This window comes from Tympanuchus pallidicinctus, unplaced genomic scaffold (assembly GCF_026119805.1).
Source record: "Tympanuchus pallidicinctus isolate F22 unplaced genomic scaffold, pur_lepc_1.0 scaffold6, whole genome shotgun sequence".
Lineage (NCBI taxonomy): Eukaryota > Metazoa > Chordata > Aves > Galliformes > Phasianidae > Tympanuchus > Tympanuchus pallidicinctus.
Genome location: NW_026294780.1, coordinates 31,011,788 through 31,036,844, shown reverse-complemented (window position 1 = coordinate 31,036,844; position 25,057 = coordinate 31,011,788). Strand labels below are relative to the sequence as shown.

Below are 25,057 nucleotides of genomic sequence, written 5' to 3'. Positions count from 1 at the left end.
CTCAGGGCCTCAGTTGATATCCACCCATATCTAAACAACTCAGTCCTAATGAATTAAAACCAACATAGTCATCAATAACAATGAAAGTTTGAACCTCGTTATTAATTAAAGAAGTATCATTTCAGTTCAGATTCACAGACTTCAGGTAAGAAGAGAACATACTGATCTAATTGGATCAACACACTAGAATTGCCATCTTGGATCAATGAAAGTAAAAGTAATGTAAAACCATCAACACATCAAAACTCTTAGTTAAAGAATCGAACTACTTCTGGCTGAAATTATCCATTTCAGCTTTCATCCTTTGAAGCTTGGCCACATTTTTGCTGCACTTAAGACTCCTTTTCTACAGACATCGCTTTGGACAGCTTCGATACCCACACAACACATTAGATGAGTCTGTAGAGATGTACCAGGTAAGTATTTCCCAGCACACCTCGCTCATGTCACTAGTCCAGAGAAATTTAAGATATTGATGCAAGAAAGTGCTGCTATATAACCTCTCAAAGTGTACAAAGCAAAGTTGTTAAAAGTTGCTATTCCATGCTAAAAATAGCACTCTGGCAAACTATTTCCTTGTGATTTTGATTTTGTACTGATTTTAGATTCCAGAGTAAGTTGTTCATAAAAAGCAGAAAATAAGGAGCAGAAAGATATTTATTGCTTGTTAGGTGCAATTCTGCTATTACGAGTATCTTGTGCTTAATGCGACTCTATTCCTTGAGAAGAAAATGACTTAGTGGATCTAGTTGCTTTCCTACTTATAGCCTTCATGACTATTCTCTATCATGGACATACTGCATTTGAAACTATCAGTCAGTGTCCACAGATGGATTGCTTCTCATTCTAGCAAGTTTGCTATATTTGTGCATGCATTTGAATCCTTGCTTTAAATGGTAAGGATGCTATTTAAACACAATCTGAACACTGTCAATACAAAACACTTTCATGTGGGAAATTTTTAAGTAATATCACAAAGGCAGTAAACCAGTTATAGAGCGGGGTTGTTATGAAAGAACAATCTAGATCACTGCTTTTCCCTGAAAATTAAGAAGACAAGTAAGAAATTTTATCCTAAAAAAAAAAAAAAAATTCAACATTTTTCTTCATGTTGCACGTAAGCTTGTATGCATTCTGATATAATTGCAAAAGAATTCACAACTGTTCTAATCATATTAAAAAACAACAACAACAAAAAAAAACAGAACAAAAGACAAGGCTTTAGTGAGATTCTTTAAGTCATCTTCAATAGTTTAGTTTGTTTTCAGCAGATTAAACTTGTACTTCTAACAACCTAAGAGCAAATGGTGTGGGAAGAGATATCAAATCATCCAAAGGGCAAGCAGGGCTACGTTCTCAAAATTAGAAAACTTTCTTCCTACAAGTTTCCGATGAAGAAAGTTTCAAACTTACACAAATCAAAAAGTGAAATCCTAAACATGTGGTCACTCTCAAAGCATCTTAAAGTCTACTACTGCAGCATACAATATAAATGTTAAAAGGTCATCTCCCTAGAGAAAAAACAGGTTATGTAGATCTGAAAGATTCCCTGTTTCCTTCCTAGGCAGTCTTGAGTATCTGTAGATAGCTTGTAAAGATTAATATTGAAAAGTCACCTCGTTTCATTACTAAGCTACACAATTCATTGTTTGTCTGTTTTCATTCTGAGTTGGGATTTGTAGCGGGAAGAAGACAATGAGAGAAAAGTATGATGCCACAGAATGGCCTACGGAGTACACAGACTGGCCACTGGGTGTCACTATTGACTTGACTTAGAATTTTGTAACTCAAGTCTTTATGAATCGAAGAAAAACAAAATCAAATTTATCTTTAAACTCTGCCTGTACATATGCAAGCAGAGAAAAGCAGACTTTCCAAACAGGAGACCATAGGAACATGTGGCAAGAAAAGTCTGCAAGTTCCAGACTTTTTTGTTTGCAAATTCAGAGGCAAAAATGGGTTTAATGGTAACATTTTTATGTACCTAATTATGTCCAAAACTGAGTTAAGAAGTTTCATAAGCCCCTGGAGAACATGAGCAACCTCAGAGAGCTCAGAATTCATTTAAAACTGTTTGCTTTAGGAAAGGATCTGACTTACCTGTAGTGACATCATGTCTGGCCTGTACTGTTTACGAAAGCCAAGGTCATACATGAGGAACTTCAGCATTTCAAAAGCCTGTTCCTCGCTCATATGTAGAAGCAGCACTCCAGCTACAAAGCTTATACCTTGACAGTAACCCACTTCCTTGTCCAGCAAAGAGTATGCTTTCAGGAGGTTAAAGAGTGATAGCTGTCCTGCTCCCAGCTGGGTAGAAAAGTAAGGATGTGTAGGGAATGTCCGTCCTGAGGTAAAGAGAGAGGAATAGTTGATATTCAATGCTTCTAAAAAAAATTAAAACAAAAACAAAAAAACCAGATCCATTATATAACAGCCTTCCTCTCTTCCCACAGGCCGCCTCCTTTTGCTTCGATATGCAGGTTGATTTGAGGAAAAGCAATTCATATTTTACCACAGGCTTCAGATTGTATCCACTGAACTTATTTCATATTCTTTTCCCACACATAACTTGAAGAAATGACTGCTCAATTTTCCTCTTTTGATACAGACGTAGAAGAGTGTAAATAAGAATAACATCATCTAAGTGTCCTTTTAGCAAGTCATTTCTAAGTGACACATGTAGAACATATTCTCACAGTACAGAAAACTGTGCTCACACAGCAGCATCCATCTCCAGCAACAGCTTTCATTAAGACTGGTGTATTTACTCTCAGACACATGGAAAACATCAGAAAAGTCTCCCAGCCACCAACAGGCATACCTAGATCTACAAGGATGGCATGCTGCTGCGCAGTCAGTTGTTTCAGAAGCTCTTTGTAAGAGACATCAGGAGGCTGCTGCTTGTTTGGCAGTCTGTGTCTGACTCGATGCTGCACAGCCAAAAATTGCCAAATTTCTCCTCGACGACTTTTTGGTACACCTGCAGGTCAGGCAGAACACAAGAGGCTTAAGCCAGGGCATGATGTTTGAGCTGTAACATGCAAGAATTTGCTTTATGAAGTCTTAGCTTAACCAGCTCAGAGGATCCCTTACACCTTCAGAAGCTCTTCACTACACACTGCATTTTCGCAGTTCAGTCCCACTAAATCAACATTAACTACAAAGTTATGATAATTGCACTGAGCAGTTTCATTAGGCAACTGAGGCACAGACATCACTTAGTTTGCTACCTCCGGGCTGTTAGCCTCCAGCAGGAAGAGATATACAACTCCACCCAGAACAAGATAAAGAGCTACTTTTAGGACTATGACTACATACCCTAGAATCACAGAATGGCTTGGGTTGGAAGGAACCTCAAAGATTATCAAGTTCCAACCTCTCAGCAACAGGCAGGGTTGCCAGCTGCTAGATCAAGTACGAGATCAGATTGCCCGCGGCCCCATCCAACCTGGCCTTAAACACTTCCAGGGATGGAGCACCCACAACTTCCCTGGGCAACCTGTTCCAGCAGCTCACCACTCTCAGTAAAAAACTTCCCCTGATATATAATCTAAATCTCCCTTCCTTTAATTTAAAACTATTCCCCCTTGTCCTATCACTATCTAACTGTATAAAAAGTTGATTCCCCTCCTGTTTATAAATTCCCTTTAAATACTGGAAGGCCACAACAAGGTCTCCCTGCAAACTCCTCTTTTCCAGGCTGAAGAAGCCCAGTTCCCTCAGCCTAACTTCATGGTCCTCCTCTACAACTCTCCAAAAGCTCCACATCTTTCAGACACAAAACCACCTACTTTCAGTTTGATAGCCATAAAATGTGGAGATACAAGCAAAAAGAAGGCAGTTTTTAAAATGATTTTCTGCTACCAAAACCAGGGTACTGCTGGTGGATTTCCTTTAGTATAAAAAGGCAACAACAAAAAAGATCCTCAGACTTGATAGCTAAATAAAATAAATAAAGCCATCTTGTGTAAATACCTTCTTTCAAAATACCATGAATATCTTCCATATCACATCGAATTTTGGCTCTGCAGTTAAGTAACTTCTTATCCCAAACATTTATGACATCTTTCTGACATGTACCAACTTCATCATAGTCCAGTTTGACTTTTCTAGATTGGAGCTCATCTCTGCTTGCTAGAGCACAAAGTATTAAAAAAAAAAAAAAAAAAAAAAAAAGAGAGAGAGAGAACAAGGAAAAACTTTAACATCAGATAATTATACCAGACATTAAAAATCAAGTTGGATATGTCCATCTGATAATCTCACCAGAGATAAATAAACTTTTTACAATCCATCAGTCAACAGCTGAGATGGGGCCAATCCTCTGTCATAAAACGCTGCAGGTAGCAATTTAGCTTCTATTACTGGATCTTGAGCATTAGTAACTCATGAAGTACACGAAAACATTTTTAAGCTTGGGGCAAGAACAAAAACCTGCTCAACACACTGCTCTGCAAAAACACCTTTAATGATTTTTTTCATTTAATACCTAACATCAGAATGGTTTTAGCATGGAAAGTCCCAAACATGAATTTTTATAACAGAGATTTAAGAAACAAGTTAGGCAAGTCTTCTAAACTGAAGTCTGTCACACTGGCCTCAGTTTTCACATATCCTCTAAGAGGGTCTTTAGGGTTTCTTGCACTGCTGCCTGGCATCATCAGGCTGACTAGAAGTGAATAAAATGAAGAATCTAACAAGAACCATATGCAGAAAGATGCATCTGTACTTCACGCACAGAACACACCTTACTGTACACTCAACAATTTTACTGCATAACACTACCCACGGGCAAGATATTTTATCCAGATAATTCCCTATTTCTGATGTAAATTACTCTGGCATTACTCTGAAACTTCATGGAGGAATAGCCTCCATTTGTATTACTGAGAAATTAATGTGGTTGTTTTATTATACATTATATGCACACAGTAAAATGTTCTGTTTCCACATACTACTGGCATCAAACTGGAGTAAAGATCTGAATGTGTCTTAATTTACAGAGGTAGGCTTAATTATCATTCAGCTGAACAGAGTATTTCACAGTATCATCTCTGAAAGCTGAAATCCAGTTTATCCCAAATTTGCTTTGATGGGTGTGCAGTATTCACTCCTTGCAGGAGACTCCCTCCTTTGCACAGATGAATTCCCACTTCCAACCATCACCTCTAAGTTAAAGCAAACTCTCACATCAGTGTACAATCTGTAAACCAATGCAATCTGTTCTTTCACATAATGACCTTACTGTGCATGCAAGCAATGCTGATGAATCTGTAAGCTCACTGCACAGCTGATCAGAAGATTTAGATGATAAATCATTTCCAAAAGCTGTATGTGTCATGGTTTTATCATGTCTGCTTATCATTATTCCACATCATAGCACCATGTAGTACACTGAGAGTTAAAGAGTTAATGCTCCAGTTCTGGGCACCTGTCCTAGAAGTGAAGAAGAACTACATCTCCCACAGGACTGCTTGCTGTTCCGTTACAGTTTCTGCACAGAGGGAAAGATAAAACTGTTCTCTTATCATGTGATGCCCTCTCTTCCCTACTGCTCACCTAAGCATTACAGTAAGGCCTTTGGTTTTCGGACATTCTCTCTCATCTTATTTATTACCTTCAATTCAAATTATATTGTATTATATTGTATTATAATGTGCTAAATATGCTATCTTGCATCCTTATTTAGTAAATTAGTCTCTTTCTCCTCAAATCATTGCCATCGTTATATTTTAGACCCATCACCTTTTCTCTCTTCTGGGGCATGGGTCCATGGGTTCCCCCATCTCACTAGTCACAGAACCGGGCCAAACCAGCCTGTAAAACATTGACAGTATGCTACACCAGTGAGATTCTACTTACTGAAGACTCCTGAGTGCGTGTAGAGGCAACTGTTCTGCAAGGAGCAATACTCTTCCATAAAAATCAATAATGTGGTGTCACCAAAAGAATCTGCAGTCTGACTGGACCAATTTTAAACACTACCCTGTTATTCTATGATTTCATTTGAGAATGCTCATTCTTCCATGCAGTATACAAATCTGTGAAAGACTATCAGGAAAATTAGCTTTTACCTGCTCAGAAAAAAAACAAATACAAAAACCAACCAAGCTTGTGCAATTTGTAGAACTTACCTTCTGCAAAACAAAGAGCTAACAGTATCCAAGTCTCCTCGACAGCAAAAATTAAAGGAAAAAAGGTTCTATTAACATTTTGTAAATAAAACTAAAAACAAAAAAACCCAGAACACTACTGAAAACCAGTCTACAGCAATTCCACTTTAAAACCACTCACATACAGCTGAATAAATTCACAAGTAGGAACCTGGCTTCTAATAGAGAAATGGAAAATTAATAAAATAGAGAACTTTTGTTACCACATTTTTCATTCTTGATATCTACTCTTAACTGTAGGTTAAGTTGCCAACCACTGCCTGAACCTGTGTTTATTTTTAAGCACACATCAGTTCTGCATATGTATCATCCACAAAATGGTTCATGTTACAGCAGCCAGAAGAAGGAAGCACAGAGATAGGCATTAAAGCAATTTACTTCTCACCCTCTGAAAAAGAGATAAGGAATTTGAGGGCTGGACTCGATGATCTCTAGAGATCCTTTCCAGCCCCTGCAATTCTGTGATTCTGCAAATTCTAGCTATGCAGAGCACATTATGAGAGGACCAGATTCACTACCAGTACTTATGATACTGCATACATGAAGAGAGCTTCTTGGAGTGCAAACCAAGATGTCGGATAAGTAGATAGGTCCCAGTTTGGAGTCCTCACTGCTGACACTCACAGCATGTACTGACAGGACAAGGGGTAACATTTAAACTAAAAAGGGTGAGATTTAGACTGAATATAAGGAAGAAATTCTTCACAATGAGGATGGCGAGGCACCAGGACAGGCTGCCCAGAGAAGCTGTGGATGCCCCATCCCTGGACATGTTCAAGGCCATGCTGGATGGGGCCCTGGGCAGCCTGATGGGTAGCAACCTCATACCCTCTCATGGGTAGCAACCCTGCACATGGCAGGGAGTTAGAACTAGGTGATTCTTAAGGTCCCGTCCAATCTAAACCATTCTATGATTCTATGACACTCCTGTCTTCCCTATAAGCTTAATAGCTTATAGTTCTGTCTTATAGCATGCAGAACTTCTTTTCTACAGAAGTATCAGAACAGAAATAAGTTACAGATGAATTTTTAAGGAACTGGACTTATTTTAATTGCTTTCAGCAACTGAGCTGTGTGGGAAAGGTATGGAAAAGAACTGACCATCTGAAACTCAGATTACCAGAGGAATTAAGATGAAATTAGTCACTACAGCAGGCATCCAAACTTCTGTACTTCACAACAATAGAGAGATCATTTGCTAAAATAATTATTTGGGTGAAGTTAAAACAGACATCTCTCTAGATGATCCCTATGAATCTATGAGCTCCTACAGAAGTTTGTGCTAACACAGTGTGACAGCCAGTAGAGAGAGTACACAATAACATGCTACTTGTGTAGAAAATACTTTCACATACATATCCTTCCTTGTCTTCTCAGTAAGGATCACTAAAAAAGGAAAAACAATTAACTGACCTTTAAAAGATCATGATGTCTGAAGAATCCAGCTATCATATATTGAGGTTATACACCATACAGGAGATGAGGAAAGCAATTGTAGAGAGGATATTTGAAATTTTTAACTTGCACTGAAAGCTATTCATTTCAGGAACTTTTTTTATTCTAGGACAGATACTGCATTCAATTTTCATTTGCGTAAATCTTAACCAATCAATTAAATATCTTAGTCAGGAGCTCTGACCATTAAAAATAAGCATGGCCGACTTCAGATCTGTTTTTGACATACTCAAAGAGCCAATTGCTCAAAAATCGTATTTGGGTACAAATATTTATAAATTACCATTGTGATACGGTTAACTGGTGACAAAAAGTCTGGTCAGAAATGTCACATGCTGCAAAGAACTGAAATGAGATATAGAGGGCAAGGTTTACTATACTTAATGTTCACATAGCATCCCTTCTCCTGACTCCACATTAGAATTCCAGGAGAAGTCAGCCAGATCATAGCAACTATTGTCCAGTATGCACTAAAAGGGGAAAAAAAAAAAAAAAAAGCAACCCATATCATTTTCTTTTACTAAAGTGGCTTGGAGAGTTGGAAGGTGGACAGAGATCCCAATAAACTGACACATGACTAGCACTGTTAACCCAGAAGATACAGAAATACAATGTTTGAGGTACTGATACCAGTACAACTTTCAGTGTTAGGCAGCAGAATCTGTAATAGCTTTACAGGTATTTTCTAAATAGCTAACCTTCCAGCTTCTGGTTCTCTTTTTCCATTCGAAGCAGCAGAATTTGCTGATGGATAGCTTTTCTCCACAGACTCTGTAGTTCTTCCGAGTTTTTCTTCTCTCCAGTTTTATCTGTACCATCCTCATTCTGCAATATTAAAAGAAGAGGGTCTTCCTCCAAGGGTGGAGCAAGAGGAGACAGCGGTAACAATTCACTACCGTCATGACTATCTGCAAAGAAACAGAAAGCGATTAGAGGGAATTCAGACTGACACATCATGAACATTTATGTCACAGCACAACAAAAATAGCTGAGTTTCACATTCAGCAACGAGACATTGATTCCAAACAGAGAAAATGCACTTCAGTAATAGAGTCATTTTTAAATAAAGCGTTAGGGTCACACAGTAAATCAACATAAAAGTACAACTTCTCTCCAGTGAGGTTTTAGCAAGAACACTGCATCAAACCAATCCCCCTTTTTCTTTAATATCTTTACGTACTGCAGCTCACTGTAGTACTAGCTATTCAACAACAACTGCTTGAAAGCACACACAAACCTGGATGCTGCATCTTGGAAGCAGATTTGTTCATAGGTGAAGCTACCCGCAAGAATATTTTCTGCCGCCAGGAGATGCGGCGAGGTGTGAGTGTGGCCCCCACTGCATTTAGAGATTCGTTGCTGCAGATGTTTGATGCTCTTTTCTTTCCTTCCCCATCACTGAAGGAAAAAGAAAACAACAACAACAACAACAAAAAAACAGGTGGGGTGATCAAAGCAAGTCACCTTTGGATTAAAAAAAGAAAAAACAAATTGAAACAAACAAAAAATCTGCCTACTGTACAACAAGAACTGCAGAAGCATTTGCTAGAAAGCTTTAGAAGGCAGTGCGCTGTGTGTGAGCTTCACCGTGAACACAGAAATATCCAACTTGTAGCACAGTGCTGTTAAATTTGCTCAACAATCCACTGGGAATAATTCATAATATTCATACAGTGCCCAATTGAAAGAGAACAATAAAAGCTAAGTTTGTTAAAAGCCAAGGAAACTTCAAGCAGGAAAAAAAAAAAAAGTGGTAATATTCAGACGCTAAAACTTGCCTTGCTGTACGTCAACCTTACACGTTTGCTCTGATGTAATACCCTTAAAAGCACAGATGTTACTTGAACAGAACACAGTGCTCCATTTAGTGCCATTTTAAATGGCATGATGAGCTCACAGTATTCTACCAAGGCAGTATTGTGCCTTTCTCTTACCTGTGTTTCAGGAAATGGATGCTCCACTAGCAGAAAGGGAGTCTAAAGTCTTCACATTTTACTAGCATCTCCAGTTAAAGGAACAACTCTGCAAAGGGAGGCTCAACTCCCACCACAGTGAAAAAACATCCTCCCCAAACACCAGGTAGAAACAGATTTACACAGTAATTTCAATAGTAGCTTATGCTACTGAAGGAAGCAAGGAGAAGCTGCAGGGAAGCTTTGCCAGAAATTTAATAGAGTACCAAGCACAACTCTCTGCTGAATGTTGCCTGAAGTAAGGATATTTAGCTTTAACTTCTGGATGTACTTGAACCATTTTCAGAAATATTTCAGTATTTTGCCCTTGCAGTAGTGAAGTAGGTACTTAGATCTAATACAGCAATGGGTACACTGATCCTCTCCCACACATCCTTCCACACATTAGCAATGTGAAATACTGATAACATCAACTCCTCTTACAAACTCACCAGCTGCTTTTTTTTCACTGAACATTAAATAACACTGCAGTCATCTGCAAGAGCAGCTCTCTGGGACAGAGAGGACGTACCAACCTCTTACAAAATAATAAGCTGAGAAATGGAAGTACTTATCTACTACAGACTAAACATAGTAGAGAGAACAAACATATAACATATGGAATTGTATTTCCCCAAAGGTAAATCACTTTACTTGAAGGTGCCTACATTTGACAGAGTCCTTTGTTAATTGGGCCTCAAGGTATCACTGTGGTTTGGAGTAGATAAGCTGAAGTCCCACAGACTGCAGTTACACTGAAGAATGGGTATGGTATCTCAGAGAAATCCACCATCCCTGAAGGAGAAAACAGCTATTTCAACACACCAGCAGCTGTACTCAGACCTTCATCCTGTGAAGAACTAATATGTTACGGAACAACTCCAATAAAAATGATGAAAAAAAATGATGAAAAAATAAAAAGACAAAAGGAAAGCCCAGTAAATTGGGCATTTGCTATGCTTTTAGCGGTAAATCAGTTGAAAATGACCACAGTTCTCCAGGTGCAGCCATGCTCTCCACGTTTGGCTTGCACAAAAAGAGAGACACCTGCAAGGGAGGCAAAACCACATCTTGAAGTTTCAGCTACAGCAGTCTACCAGCTACACCATACTGAGCGGCACATTTCACACTGAACACCATGATGAACAATTATCCACACAACTAGACAGACCTGTTGAGTGATCAGTGCTATTCCTATGCTAGTGATCTACAGCAACTCCCTGATATCCCTAAGCCTCAGCAAGCAAACTGAGCTCGCTACTACACACAAACATTAAACACAGCTTTCACGTCACTGGCGGAGAAATAACTGTGTTCTCAAGTTCATTTGCCCACACTTAGTCAACCACCTCTGCTTTCCCCTAAAAACCACAACAGGCACTCAGCCCTGGATAACAGATAGCCTGAATTACTCGCCACTCCTGACGTATTTTCTACAGCGCTTCAGTTCCCTATGCTCAACACAACTGCTGGGCGGTCTCAATTGAGACCCCATGTTGCACTAACTGAAATAGCAACAAAGCCCAGCAACAATCTCTCCATGCTAATTCTTATATAATCCAGGAGGAACTATTCTTTGTGCTAGATGAACACACAAAGACTACAAAATACAATATACAGATTACAAAATCAATTTTGAAACTGCTGTCTTTAAAAAGTATTTCAGCCCAGTGACTCCTGGAAATAAACTGAGTTGGATGTAATAATCATAAGAACTCGTGCTTCTATAAATAACAAACAAAATTGCTACTCACTACTTCAAGTCTTACTTATCATGTTAGAACACAAAAGTTATTCCAGGGCTTACTGAACAAAAGCTACGTGAGAAGTAAAAGAAAACTCAATTTCTACTGCCATGTACAACAATCTGTGTTGGTTGGTGCACTCCTAAATGGGCAGCTGGTTCGAGGCTATCACCCCTATATAAAACACATTCACTCTACACCATCCCATATCCAGCACTGTGAGCTGGCACTGGAACTCCTTGAATGAGATCAGTCATCTCTTTTCTGCCCATCTCCAGTTCTCTCTTCAATCCTATTCTCTTAAAAGTCATTAAGTAATTGGAAGACTTATTTCAGTTTTCTAAATGCCATATCTTGTAAGTTTGTTAAGTTGTCAAGTTGTTAAGTAATTGCGAGACATCTTGGCTCCTTAAGATTGCAGAGTTTATCTGCACAGTGTAAGACTGATTCTAAGTGATAAGATGCCATCTTATAAAGTCGTTTAGTTTAGCCACACAGTAAGATAGATTTAATCGTTATAGTGCCAATATTTGGGGGATAATTGCTTATCAATATTTTGTGATAACTGTGGTATATAGATTCTCATTGAAATTGATGATTGTGCGTGGAGCTCTGCTTATCATTTTACCTTAATCAGACCAGGGCAGGGCTTTACAATTCTTTATCGCCTTTCCTAAAATGGAGATGACAAATTTATGTGAGCAAGTTTAATGAAGCAGCATTCCACAAAGTGAAAAAAATTTCATTAAACACCCCTGAAAACTTCCATATGCATCTCACAACTGAAACTCCCATATAACAGACTCCTGATGCATCCAAAAACAAGATCTCATCAACATGTGTTTGTATTTAAAGTGCAATCTACTGTTACTTTTTCAGGGAGAAGTGGTCACATGAACATATTCTATAGCCCCAGAAGTTCCTGTTGGAAATGGACAGAGGACAACCACGTAGAGATGAGGAGTAGCAGAAACCTGAGAACAGTTCAGCGTACAGAAATGAACAGTAGCTGTCAGTGTACAGACGGAAATAGTCATTGACAAAAGAAAAATATAGAGGTGAGCAACTGACAAAAAACCATCATGAAATATAAAACAACAGTTCCACCTTAATCACTGTGGGCCCACTTCAGAAGAATAACCCATAAGCAGTTTTCCTAAGCACCATTCTGAAGGAGTGCCTATTCTTTATACTAAAAAAATATGACTTCCGTCCAGATTCACACCGATGTCAGGAAGTCCTTCTTCGACTCTTGGCTTCTTCCCCACTCATCTTTAATTGGAAGTCACTTGGCAATTCTTCCTAGAAATATCACAGCTAGTATCACTCAGCTAACTTGACATTCCCCCTTCCCCAAATACATCCCGTATTAGTACTGTACTCTTCTCACTTTGCTCTTTTCTCAACAATCCTCAACAATTACAGCCACACATGCTGCTTTGCATTCAGCAGAGAAAGCATCCAGTTGGCATAACACTCCTAAAAAACACTGCATTTCAAGCAACAAACCAATGCAGCTGATTTGCAACACCACAAAAGAAACAAGATGCAGTTCCTAGATGTCAGCAGACAAGCCTCAGTTCTTAACAGGTTTTTTTGGCCAAAAGCCTATTCATCAGTGCAAATCAGTGTCACATACTTAGGAAGTGTGTTAGAAATACAGGAGCACAAGACAGAGTAGGAAGGATCCCACATGTTGCATTGCACTGGGAATCCTGTTGTTAAGCCGTTGGCAGTGAAGAACTAGGCAGGAGACAGTGCTCTCACCTCTTGGAGAGGTCACTTTCTGAGTGCTGGAGCAACCTTCCTGAGCCCTGGTAAAAAGTTTTCAGGAAAGAAGGGGCAGAGAGAGAGGAAGGGAGACCAGGTGATGCAGATTCACTCTCACAGTGAAAGCGCTGAATCCCAACAATAGGACTGTGCAGGCAATAAGAAAACACAGCAGACAAGTCAGCATGGAATCAGATACAACAGAATATCCAAATTAAAAACACTGACCAAGTACCTCCTTTCGACTTTAAGTAACTTCTTTGTGTTCTTGGAAAATGAAGCACATCAGCTGCACCACTGCAGTTTTTATACTGATATTGATTCTATGCTTACATTTCATTTACTTCAAGAAAAATTTTGATAGCATTGCACAGCACGCAGAAAACCTTATTTTTTCAGCCTTATTATTCTCAAAGGGAAATTCAGAAAGATAGTCTCTGAAACACTCATAAAATAACCTTAGAAAATTGCCTCCAATAACATGAATCACATTGTGGGTTCTGTCCTCCCCTGCTTCCTGCTTTCAGAAATGACTTTAGTGGACTGCTAGAACACACTACAAACTAGATATTATTTAAATGCAATAATTTGGAAGGAATTTTTGAAATTGTTGTTGAGTATTTTAATCAAAGACGACAGTCCTCCCACACAGTTAAACACTACTTAAAAAGAGAAAAAATGTACTGGGGAGACATTAAAATCAACTTAATTTCTCTTATTTAACATTTTGATTAATCCTGAGTAGGAAAAGGGAGACTGAAAACCCCAACCTAGAACCATGCTGTTACAAAGCAATTTGGACTGAAAACCTGCTGACAATGCAAATTGATCATCCACTTCTTGAAAGTTATTACAAAGAAGTGAAGTCAGCAAGTCCTTCAGGGTTTCCTGTTTGCATACAACAAGGACTGTGAAGAAAAAAAAAGAAAAAAAAAAAGGAATTTATCTCAGTAAAACAAACAAAAAAACCCCACTCATTTATCTCTTAGAAACAAAGCATAACATGGCTATTTCAAGTCTTCTTTCAAGCCTTGCGTGAAAGTTTCTTACACTTGACCCCTTCTATTCTCTTAAAAAGAATAAAATTATTTGTTTTTCTCTACAATCTGATGCGGCATTCTTACTGAAGTTTTAATCTAGACAACAAGTAAGCAATAAGTGATTATTTAACATCATTTTTAGAAAGAGCCTTCAAAAAGCTTAAATTGCAACCATGCACTGCAACAGATGAGCAGTCTGGAGAGAGCATAGAAAATACAGCCTGAATTGTAGAATGGCTTCAGTTGGAAGGGTTCTTAATGATCTTAATCTCATCTAGTTCCAACCCCCTGCCACAGGCATGGCTGCTACCCACCAGATTAGACTGCCCAAGGCAGCCCCATCCAACCTGCCCTTGAACACTTCCAGAGATGGGAAAGTCACAGCTTCTTGTAAAGAGTCTGTATTATAAAGGTTTTAGAGTTTTGACTGGTGACTTTCTGATGAAGGTAAGCAAGATGGAGGCGGAGAAAGTTAAGCAATCTGAGTAGGTCCACAGTGAACTATGGGGACCTCTCCTGCCCAAGCAAAAGAACTCTGCTTGGCTCCTGAAGCAGAAGGATCCCACATGACATTAGCAGAAGAGCTTCCAAACAGGGAGGGAAAGAAGTTACAGACAGAAACTCCTGCGGATGGCAAAAATCAAAACTGCATGCCTCACTTTTCAGAGGAGGCATTTAATCATTAAGTCTTTCAGGTGGGATTCTTCCGTAGTTTTAATTCTGGACACACTTTCCAGGAGCCTGGCTAATACAGCAACTAGCACTCAAAGCTGCCAGCACTTATCCCAGCGTAAATCCTCAAGCTACAGCCTCTGCAGTTAGAAGTGCTGAGGATCTCTTCTCTAGAAGGCCTGCCTGCAGCACAGCCAAAAGGCTGAAGCTTATAATAAGGCAATAAGCAAGCACACAGATCAGCAGGCAGCCTGGCTATCTATCCACCGGCTTGTTGCTTCCCCTGAGTCACTAATTTGGGGATCAGCCAGTTACTGCACCAAGCTATTCAGAGGTGGAGAAGACAAGCTGAAAGTTAAGTAATAAACCCAGAGCAGCATAGAAGCAGCTCACATCAGAAGTCGGTGTGCTGACACTACAGATGGGACTTACCTCGTGGGCTCAATGCTGCTCTGCCGCAGCAGCGGGGAGCGGGCGCTCAGCGACCGGCCGTTCTGGAAGGTTATCCGGCGCCGGGAGCTGGAGGGAGGGTGGCTGAAGGTGTGCGCACGTCTTCTGAACTGGGGGGAGTCTGAGTCCTCCTCGGGAAATGGCTGCCAGGCTGAGGACACCGGGGACGCCGGAGGAGTGGTCGGTGGAGAGTCACCCGGAGAAGCGTCCTGGAAGGAAGCACTGGAGGAGTGAGGCCTGCAGGAGCTCCCCTAGCCCCACCAGCCACACACAGCATTGGGGCACCGGGGCCTCTCCACCCTCTTGGTCATGGCCTATTGTATGCTAATTATCACCCAAAACAGACATCCTCTGTTAAGTTACACTGAGACCTCAGCGTCCTTCTTGGAGGAAAAAAAACCAAACCAAAACAAAAACCAAAACAACCAACCAAAAACAGAAAGAAAAGAGGAATAAAAATGTATATACTATGCAAAATCATACTGATTATTCCAGGCCTCCTCTTAAAGGATCAGCATACCAGCTACTGGGCTTGGGGCTCTTTCAGGAAAAAACAGGGACTGAAAAGACTGGGGAAACCGCTGTGAGGTATAGTTTCCTCGACATATCATGAGCATGCTTCCTGCACCGTCACAGCGATATCCTGGAAGAGAGCCTGTTATTACACAGCCAGTTTGTGAGTAATTGTGCCAGGAAAACCATAACAGAATCTCCATCTCCTGGGAAAAACAGCAACCAATCCCTGCATGAGGTCAGAGGAAGATGATTGAAAACAGGAAATAAAATGAAATTGAACAGCATTCTGCCCTTTTACTCTCACAAAGCATCCCCAGCAGATGTTTTTAGGTCAGCATTTTAATTTCCCTAAAACAACTGCCTTACTTACAGAAAGGATTCCTCACCTTCAGAGCATTTCCTTACAGTGAGATATGACCATTTACAATGGGTTCAGCAAAGCTGACCAAAAATTCCCTGCATTTTGTAAAAGCAAAGGAAACGTAGGAAAAATACCTGCAATACCACCAGTCTGGCAATCAAACAACAGATTAAAATTGAAGCTCCAAGACAACACATATGCCAGCTTTCCTACAACCTCCACCTCCCACTGGAAATTCTTATCTGAGTTCAGTAAATTGATGTGCTCTGTGCTACTTCGTTCAAACTGAAGAAGGAAGGCATGCTCATGCTTCATTACCACCCATGCATGAAAGTGTGCCCATTTGAACTAAGCTCCTTACGTACTTTGTCAGAAGCAAGGCTGTTACAGCGCTCAAAGCTGTCCACACTTCCCAAGCGGCCTCGCATTCTGTTGGCTCCCTGCAAGAAAAAAAGTGAATAGTTTAGTCCAGGCTTTTTGCTTTTCCAAAGATTAAGCAAAGATGGAAGCAACTGCATAGGTGAGTACAGGACAGTCCAAGTATGTGACATGTTTGATGGAAAACATCAGATAATGAGGCAAGTACTGGATTTTCCAAGTAGTTCTTTCCTTCCCCCAAGAGTTTTAACCAGATAGCTCTTGTCTGAAGCAACTGAATATGCATTCATGCGAAGCAGAACATCTGAGCTGGCTTGGTCAGACTAAGAAAACCTGCAAACTTTCATACAGCACTCTGCAGTGCAACTATCAGATGCACTCGACATGCTATGATCTCAGAGAACTTATACCATATCTAGAGATCTCAGACAAATTAAGTCTACCTGGGAAAAAGAAGAGAAAGTAAGTGGGTAAGTGCTCTTTGGCAGCAAATCCAACCAAATAAGGTTGGATATGAGCAATCCTTTTCAAAGGCAGTGAGGTTTTAGCACTGAGGGAAAGCTGACTGAAACAGGCATTAACAGATCTTGGCCAAACATGTTCAGAGTCATCTGGTTTCACAGAAAGAGATTACAGATCAGCAGTGTTTTCTACTTTCTTCTATCTGTCTTCAACACCCACAAAACGTAGGCAGCATTTAATGTTGGACATTACTGACTGCTGAAGTAAGTTATTTCCACCACTTTAACAGACAAAAAAAAAAAAAAAAAAAAAAAAAAAGTCTGGGCTTTGGATAAAACAGACAGGGCACAGTAGCTCTTCTTGGTATTTCTGTAACTTACAAGGGAAGTTTTGTCAACATTAGCAATGTTTATTTAGCCAGCTTTTCCCTGGTAAGGTTTATTTTCATTTTCAAGATTTAGAGTGCCCTTTAAGTACATTATCCCATTTAAGATCATTACCAATGAATGCTCTGCCTGAAGGGGATCCCTTCACTGACCCTCACAATAAAATAGGAGCAAAAGATAACTTGGAAGTTTCTTATTAGATTTAAAAACATGCTTTTGGCACACTAAGAAAGGCTTTTTGATTCAGAAGAAACAACAACAGAAGTTAGTACAGCATGGGCTAGTAGAAATGTGTTCAGAAGGTCAAAAAGAGGTTATATTTATTTTTTCTGAGATAATGTGTTAGGAAACCACAGCCTGTTTTCAGTTCGAACCTGACAAAAACAAGATAATTCCAGCAAAACAAACAAGTGAAAAAGTGGCATTCCTTTGGGAGAAAAATGCCAGAGCACAAAACCCAGCATGTATCCCCGTGGTGAGTGGTGAACAGCTACTCATTCAAGTAGCTTAAAATGTCATGATTCTATTTATCCTAGCTATGAAGCTATTCACTTACTAAGTCTTCTTAGATACCTGACCACCATATAATTATTTCTAATTTGCTAAGATTAAGGCTGCTTGAATCTCACCTCACATTTACTGACTTGTGTCTATATATATATATGAATGTGTATATGTGCTGTGTGTATGTGTGTGTGTCTATATATATATATATAAATATGCAATAAGATGCTGAATGCCAATTTTGTAAGAACTGACTTTCTTTCCTACTCTCTAAGTTAATAATTACACTTTAAAATAAAATGGTAAGTCACATACAATTAACATTCCATAAAATTAACACCAAGTAACTGGTGGCTGGCTTAAGGGAAAACAACCAACCAAACAAAACAAAAATCCACTACACGAATGGGTATTTGGTACCTAAATACCTTTAGGAATCAACTGTGATCTATTAGACTTGTTGTAATAGTCTGATGAATAGCAAGAACTATAAAACACCCATTATACAACACACACATGTATCACACACAGAATGCACACACGTACTGTACAAAAACAATCATACATTCAGAGAATCATCAAATGTCCCCACTTGAAAGGGACCCATAAGGATCATCAAGTCCAACCCCTGGTTTCACACAGAACAACCCAAAAATCAGTCCTTAAGTCTAATAGCAGTGTCCAAACAGTCCTTGAACTCTGGCAGTTTGGGCCCATGACCACTGCCCTGAGAGCCTGTTCCAGCATCCCACCACCCATTGATTACTTGATTTAACCAATTAATAGTGGCTGTATTGCACTGTAAAGTATTTTTCTAGTTCTTGCATTGTGTGACCTTTAAACGGATCTGCAATGATGAACCTCTCCATGCATCATGATTCACTGCAACACAATGCTGTTCCTGATCTCTAGCAGTTACAAGCAAAACATGAGACAATCCAAACAGCAAGCTTTCTTCACAAACAAGCAAACTGAAAATGGCCCCAGCATGGATTTGGGTGTCCACTGCTGTTAAACTAAATCCCAGACTGAAAGTGGATCTTTGTGCTATAGAGAACAGCATGGCACAGTGGCTGTGTTGAGAAAGGAACATAATGTATCAGAAACAGCAATCAATGAGTATCTCCCTTCTGAGATTTCAACTCAGCAGTGCATTTCTCATAAAAGATTTTTCCTTCACATAATACAAATACTGTGTCCATACACGGCCAAGCAGCTTTCATGGGTTATTCCCAGTGATGTATGCTGTTTCCACAGTCACTGCAGAGTTCATACCCCACTGTCAGATCACATTCCAGTCACGTGTCCTTTAGACATGAGAAAGAAATCAGACTCAGCACAGGCACGACTGCAGCTGTCATCAACTGATGGTATTTCAGACTGATGAAATTATCCAGATCTTCTGAACATCATCTCTCTTTTGCTCTTTTTCTAGACCAAATTCCAAATGCATAAAATTCACAACAAAACATAACCCAGACTTGACCAGGTGAGTATTAATCCTAGAGTCACTCATAGGCTAAATTCACTCTCCACCTAAGTACAAGCCATTCTAAAGCCTCACCCTGGCAAATAATGTTTTGATTTCTTAATATGCAATATCTGTGATATCTCAGGTTTGGAGGTTACTTTACGGGACAAGTGCAGCTTAGGCCCTGGTGACACAGTACTATGATACTTTTAAAACTATTAACAGAAGGAGCTCAAATTCACTGCTTGAATTATATTTGGACCTCATCACAGCTCTCTGTCCCTTCTTTGTAGTGACACACAGGACACATTCTTCTGTTACTTCTCTGTACATCCCTCCTCTGCATATAGACAAGGGGCAAAACCTGCAATTCAGACTTTTTCTTTAAAAAGCAAATTAACGGAAGAGATTTCCAGCAATTACCCACATTGCAGTAGGTTAGCAACACTAAGGAGCAATACTTTTTTTTTTTCTCCCATTTTTTCTACCTTTTTCCCCCCTTTTCTTAAACAAATTGTTTTTTTGTCCTACAAAAGGACCCCTTAGCTACTACTTTCCTAAGATTGTTAATGACCAACATAGATACGAGCTTTAGATACGAGAAGCAAGGTGTTAATTAGGGTTGCTCACTAGTTCACTTGCCACTTGCAAGAATGCAAATTATTCAAAAATTTGCCCTTTTTAACTGTTTGTGTGGCCTTACCATAAGCTTTCTAGTGTAGATAAGACACCATCAGCACATCAAAACAGTGATGTAATTTCATCACATATTTATTAAACTGAGGCCACAAAACAAACAAACAAAACAAAATTTGATAGCACTTCACTGTCAAGGATATCTGGGAAAACTGCTGACAACAATTTGTTAATCTTACCCTTGAGAAGATATTTTCCAGAGAGCTAGTCAAGGATTTCTTGGCCTTGTTTTTCAGAACGTCAAGTTTAAACCTGCCACCACTGGTGGTGTTTTCTGGAATCACGCTGTTAGACGCAGTCTGTTGATATGAGCAAGGACACAATTCAGTTTTGGCAATTGTTTTTGCAACTGCAGACCTCCAAAGACTGGAACTAAACCAAGTTACATAATAGACAATACATCCCTATTCTTTATTCTAAATATAAATTTAAGAAAAAAAAGTTAAAGGAACGTTCTATTCTCTAAAGACTATCTTGAAAAAGAATATTCATTTAATAATATTGATATCTATTTCCCTTGCCAGATAAAGTAGTAGTTTAGACTGACACAAACACCCTCTTCATTCTTATTCTGCTCTCTCTAGAAATGACTTTTTGAGATCAGGAAGGAAGGAAAAGATGACAGATATGGTATTCTTGTGCTGTAAAGAAACAAATCTAAAAATAATTGATTGTCTTCTTCCCTCTCTTCCTACTCCTAAGCATGTCACAGCAAATTAAATCAAATTACTTTTTTTTTTCCCACCATCTTCTCTCAATTACAATGCTCGGTTTCAGCTATCCCTGATGAACTCTAGCAGCAACCTTTCTGGTAGTCTAGGTTACACTTGAATATGAATGGGAGGAGGGAGAGGAATCACATGACATCAAGCTTTACCGATGGAGCTTCACCAATGTGAATGTGTGTTTTCTGCTTAGCTTCACAGAGTTGGCGTAGATGCAAGATCACAAGTTCATTTTCTTCCTGGTCATTCTCAGGCTTCATTTTCTGTTAGTAACAGAACAAAGAAGAGAAAAAAATTAGTCTTTCAAGTCATTATTTGCTTATTTTAACTTTCATCTGTATACATTCTTTGAAGGTAACACACTGACACTCCAGAAGCCAAAGTGCACAATTAATGAGTCACATTACATCATCGTTTGTGTGCCTTCGTACTCACAAGTAAAATAGACCAAAAAATTCCATATGGAAAATGCTGCACGATGTGGAGGTGGAGGGGAGAGGGAGTGTTAACACTACACATTTTGTTTTCAAAGGTTGTCTGCTGTTGTCTAAGCTTATAAAAGGAAAAAAGAACCTATATAAATCAAAAAGGCATTCCCTTCTTGAGGCTGCTAGAAAGCCTTTGAAGGTAGTAGAAAGCCTTTGAAAGTGTAGCCTTTGGAAGCATGAATTACTATATTGGTCATTCACTTGAGTACATTTTCTTGCACTAGATTTTTGCCTCAAAATTTAGGTCAAAAGAGAGCTTCTGAAAATGCCAACCAGTTGCCTGACACCTGCGTATCTCACCTATTCTCAATTCACTCTCATATCACTTGTGGGTAGAGAAAAATGTTTACAGATAACATAAAATATCCTCTAAGTAAGAACAGAAGGAGTCTCAGCAGAGTTTGGAACCAAAAATAGTCTCAGAGCTGCGTATCACGCATTAGGTTAGGTTAAAGCATACTATTTCAGTATGATGGTTGATGGAACAACAGTAAATTCTATGCCAACAACATATAAAACAAACAAACAAACAAACCCATATAATCAAAAGAAAAAACATCCAGTCCATTTTGGCACGGGCTTTTTCAAATCTGAGACAGTGGCTTCTCACTTATTACCTGAACACGTTCAAAAATGTCTGCTTGCTCATTATCAGTTAGTGACGACAGATGCCTCTGAATCACAAGCTTGGCTCTTGGTGGATAAAGTCCTGAGAAGAGAAAGGAATAATATTAAAAGCTTCTGGATTCCCAAACAATCTTTTGAAAGAGTTTTGGAAAAAAAAAAAACCCAAAACAATGGTATAAACAAATATAAACTTGCATTTAAATTCATAAAAGTTTGATGCGTGATATTTGTATATCAGCAGCATATTTGATAGGAGATGCCTTAGGTCCTTCTAAAGCACAGGGCTTTGTCTCCTTTTGAAAGCAGTAAAAATAGAACTAACAGCCACTAAGCAGCTGGTTCCTCAGTAAAAGGTTGTGATGCTCCACTGACATCTGCCTAGTATCAAGAGATGGAAGCCTGACATCTGTACGAGAGGGGAGGAAGAGAGGAACAGACCACAGATAAGGTCTGAAAGATGCTCAATGCACAAGATACAAAAAGAAGCTACCAGCGGCTTTTAATTGAAATGTTTAGATGAATTTCTAGGAAAGGACAAGGACAGAGGCCAAGGACAAGGCAAGGAGAGGATAGAGGCCATAGCAGAGAACATCACCTTTAAAAACAAGAGCAGCATAAAAGCTATAAAAAATTAAGAAAAAAATTCAGATATTCAAAAAGGGCCACATTTGCTCAGACCTTATTCTAGGAACCTACAAAAACCCATGGGGAAAACAACTACCCTAGATCAGATAAAAATATACTCTCATCCACCCAAGCTATATATTATCCTAACAGAACTGCAATCAGAGCAGATAAAAAAGTTTTAAAGTAATGAAATCCTGGGTTTGATTATGGTAAAATTCTAGATCCTAAAAGAAGAAAGCAAAAGAGACGCTGAAGTCTTTAAGTCACTAAGCAAAAGTTTAAGAAAATTCTACCATGGTATTCAATTTGTTATCATAAGAGAGATTTTACTTGGATAACAGATGCTTAACCCAGTCTTGCAAGTCTACACTACGGAGATAATTATGCTGCCTCAGATGGAAGCCTCTATAGTTTTCTACTCAGGGAAGACCTTCTCAGATAAATTTTCACTTCCGAGTATCTACTGCTGAATCCAGAAAAAAAGTCAACTGAATGTCACTTCTCTAAGATTCATAGTTTGCTTTTGATCCACCAGAGGGAGATAAGTAGCAATCATGATCATTATCATAACCAGACCAGGAGTCACAAGATTACTACAAATCATACTTGCTTATTTTTGCCTAAGGCACTAAGACACAGAAGGAGACATATCAGAGTGACTACAAAAACAGAATGCTGCTACTCATATTTTTTAATTCTGTCTTATAAGATATTTTGCACGGGCTTTGGTATACATCACTTCCACAGAAACCAAAAAGAGTTGTTGATTCATATTTATTCATATTCATATTTAAAGTCAAGTAGTTGTTTTGACTTACTTTATTAGATATTTATTTCCTACCACAGAATCACAGAAACACCAAGGTTGGAAAAGACCTACAAGATCATGCAGTCCAACCATCCACCTATCACCAATAGCTCTCACTAAACCATGTCCTTCAACACAACATCCAAACGTTCCTTGAACACCTCCAGGGTTGGTGACTCCACCACCTCCCTGGGCAGCCCATTCCAATGCCTGACCACTCTTTCAAAGTAGTATTTCCTAATGTCCAGCCGAAATCTTCCCTGGCACAGCTTGAAGCCATTCCCTCTAGCCCTATCACCAGTTACACAAGAGAAGAGGCCGACCCCCAGCTCACTACAACCTCCCTTCAGGTAGTTATAGAGAGCAATAAAGTCTCCCATGAGCCTCCTCTTCGCCAGACTGAACAATCCCAGATCCTTCAGTCCTTCCTCATAAGGCCTTCTCATAAGTTGCTCCTTAAGTCGCTATCTTAATCATTTATTTCCTATGATAGAAAGAAAACCATTTTAAGTACCTAAGAGAATAGACACAAAACTTAAAAAACAAAGGAAAAAAAAAAAAAAAAAAAAAAAAAAAAGCCTCCCACCACTTTATTCTTCTCTCACAAGAATGAATACATGCGAAAGGAAGATCCTCTCTTGATCACTGTCTCTTCATGATCCATTTTGAAACAGCTTATCTTCAGGAAAGGGAGAACTGTTGTCTTTTTTGTCTCTCTTAATGCTTAAGATAAGTATAACAATAAAAGAGTATGTACTTTTAACGCAATCTGTATTATACTCAGTTGCTCATTACTGCAGCTACCTCCATTCAATCGCACAGAGTGGAAAGCAATGCAAAGACCTTATTGGGAAACTTTTCTCTCCCTTCCCACATCAATAAAAGTGCATGGTTGACACAATTAAATTTTACATGTACAGTATGGTATTTCTGGAATAATCAGGCAAAAAAACTGTAACACAAATTCAGCTCCTACCTTCAATTCTTTCACAAAGTTTGTGCAATGAATGCATAGGACAGGCCTCACACAGCTTAACCTGCGTCTTGGCACTCTGAAGAGCTGCAGCAGTGCTAAAGGCTTGCTTCAAGGTAAGCATTACCTCATCAACCTAAAGGTAAAAGAGCAAAAAGATAACATGTAAACAACAGTGCATGCCATATACATCAAATAAGGTTCATACCTTACACCCAGAGACAGGTGCTTTGCCATCAAACAACCTGCTTGCTGTCTTCTAGAGTTCAAAGTTTTATCCCCTGCTTTCTGCCCATTCTAAGACAAAGGCAAAGACACAGTTTGCTACCTGAACTTCAACACTGGAATTTTCTGAAACCTCCAACTACTTTGCTGACGCAGAGGATTTAGTGATGTAGATAATTTCAAAAGGTAAATGGACACATAAGGGTGGAAGACAGAAGTTTGTATTCAGAAGAGCCTTCACATCTAACTTGCGTTGTGTCTAGGATATATCTGCATCCACAGGCACCCGAATACTTCTAGATATTCACCTGCCAGTGCGTTTGAAAAGAGCTTCAGAGACAGATAGTAAGTTTCCACTAATAGTAAAAATGATAACACAATCATTATTTTGGAAATGAATTTATCAGTTACTCTGTGCAAGGATCTCAAACTACGTTTCCAAGTTTCTACTGTTCAACTGCAAGCACATTTTCGGCCTGAAAAAAAGGTTATCCTCGATTCCGTATTTCCTCAGTCTCCACTGAAATAATCTGTTCACCATCTTAAAACTCAG

The 25,057-nt window shown here is 39.2% G+C and overlaps 1 protein-coding gene across 1 annotated transcript in view; it reads right to left on the bottom strand.

Annotated features, from left to right (window-relative positions):
* Positions 1–25,057, bottom strand: part of TBC1D4 (TBC1 domain family member 4) — a 103,007-nt gene that overhangs the window by 9,055 nt on the left and 68,895 nt on the right. Inside the window, exons 5-16 of the mRNA XM_052705557.1 lie at positions 24,283–24,415; positions 21,862–21,953; positions 20,909–21,019; positions 20,211–20,330; positions 16,500–16,574; positions 15,240–15,466; positions 13,093–13,242; positions 8,866–9,026; positions 8,327–8,536; positions 3,976–4,134; positions 2,822–2,980; positions 2,101–2,345 (exon numbers count right to left, since the gene is read on the bottom strand). Of these exons, the coding sequence (XP_052561517.1) occupies positions 2,101–2,345; positions 2,822–2,980; positions 3,976–4,134; positions 8,327–8,536; positions 8,866–9,026; positions 13,093–13,242; positions 15,240–15,466; positions 16,500–16,574; positions 20,211–20,330; positions 20,909–21,019; positions 21,862–21,953; positions 24,283–24,415 (1,842 nt within the window). The remainder of the gene's footprint in view (positions 1–2,100; positions 2,346–2,821; positions 2,981–3,975; positions 4,135–8,326; positions 8,537–8,865; positions 9,027–13,092; positions 13,243–15,239; positions 15,467–16,499; positions 16,575–20,210; positions 20,331–20,908; positions 21,020–21,861; positions 21,954–24,282; positions 24,416–25,057) is intronic.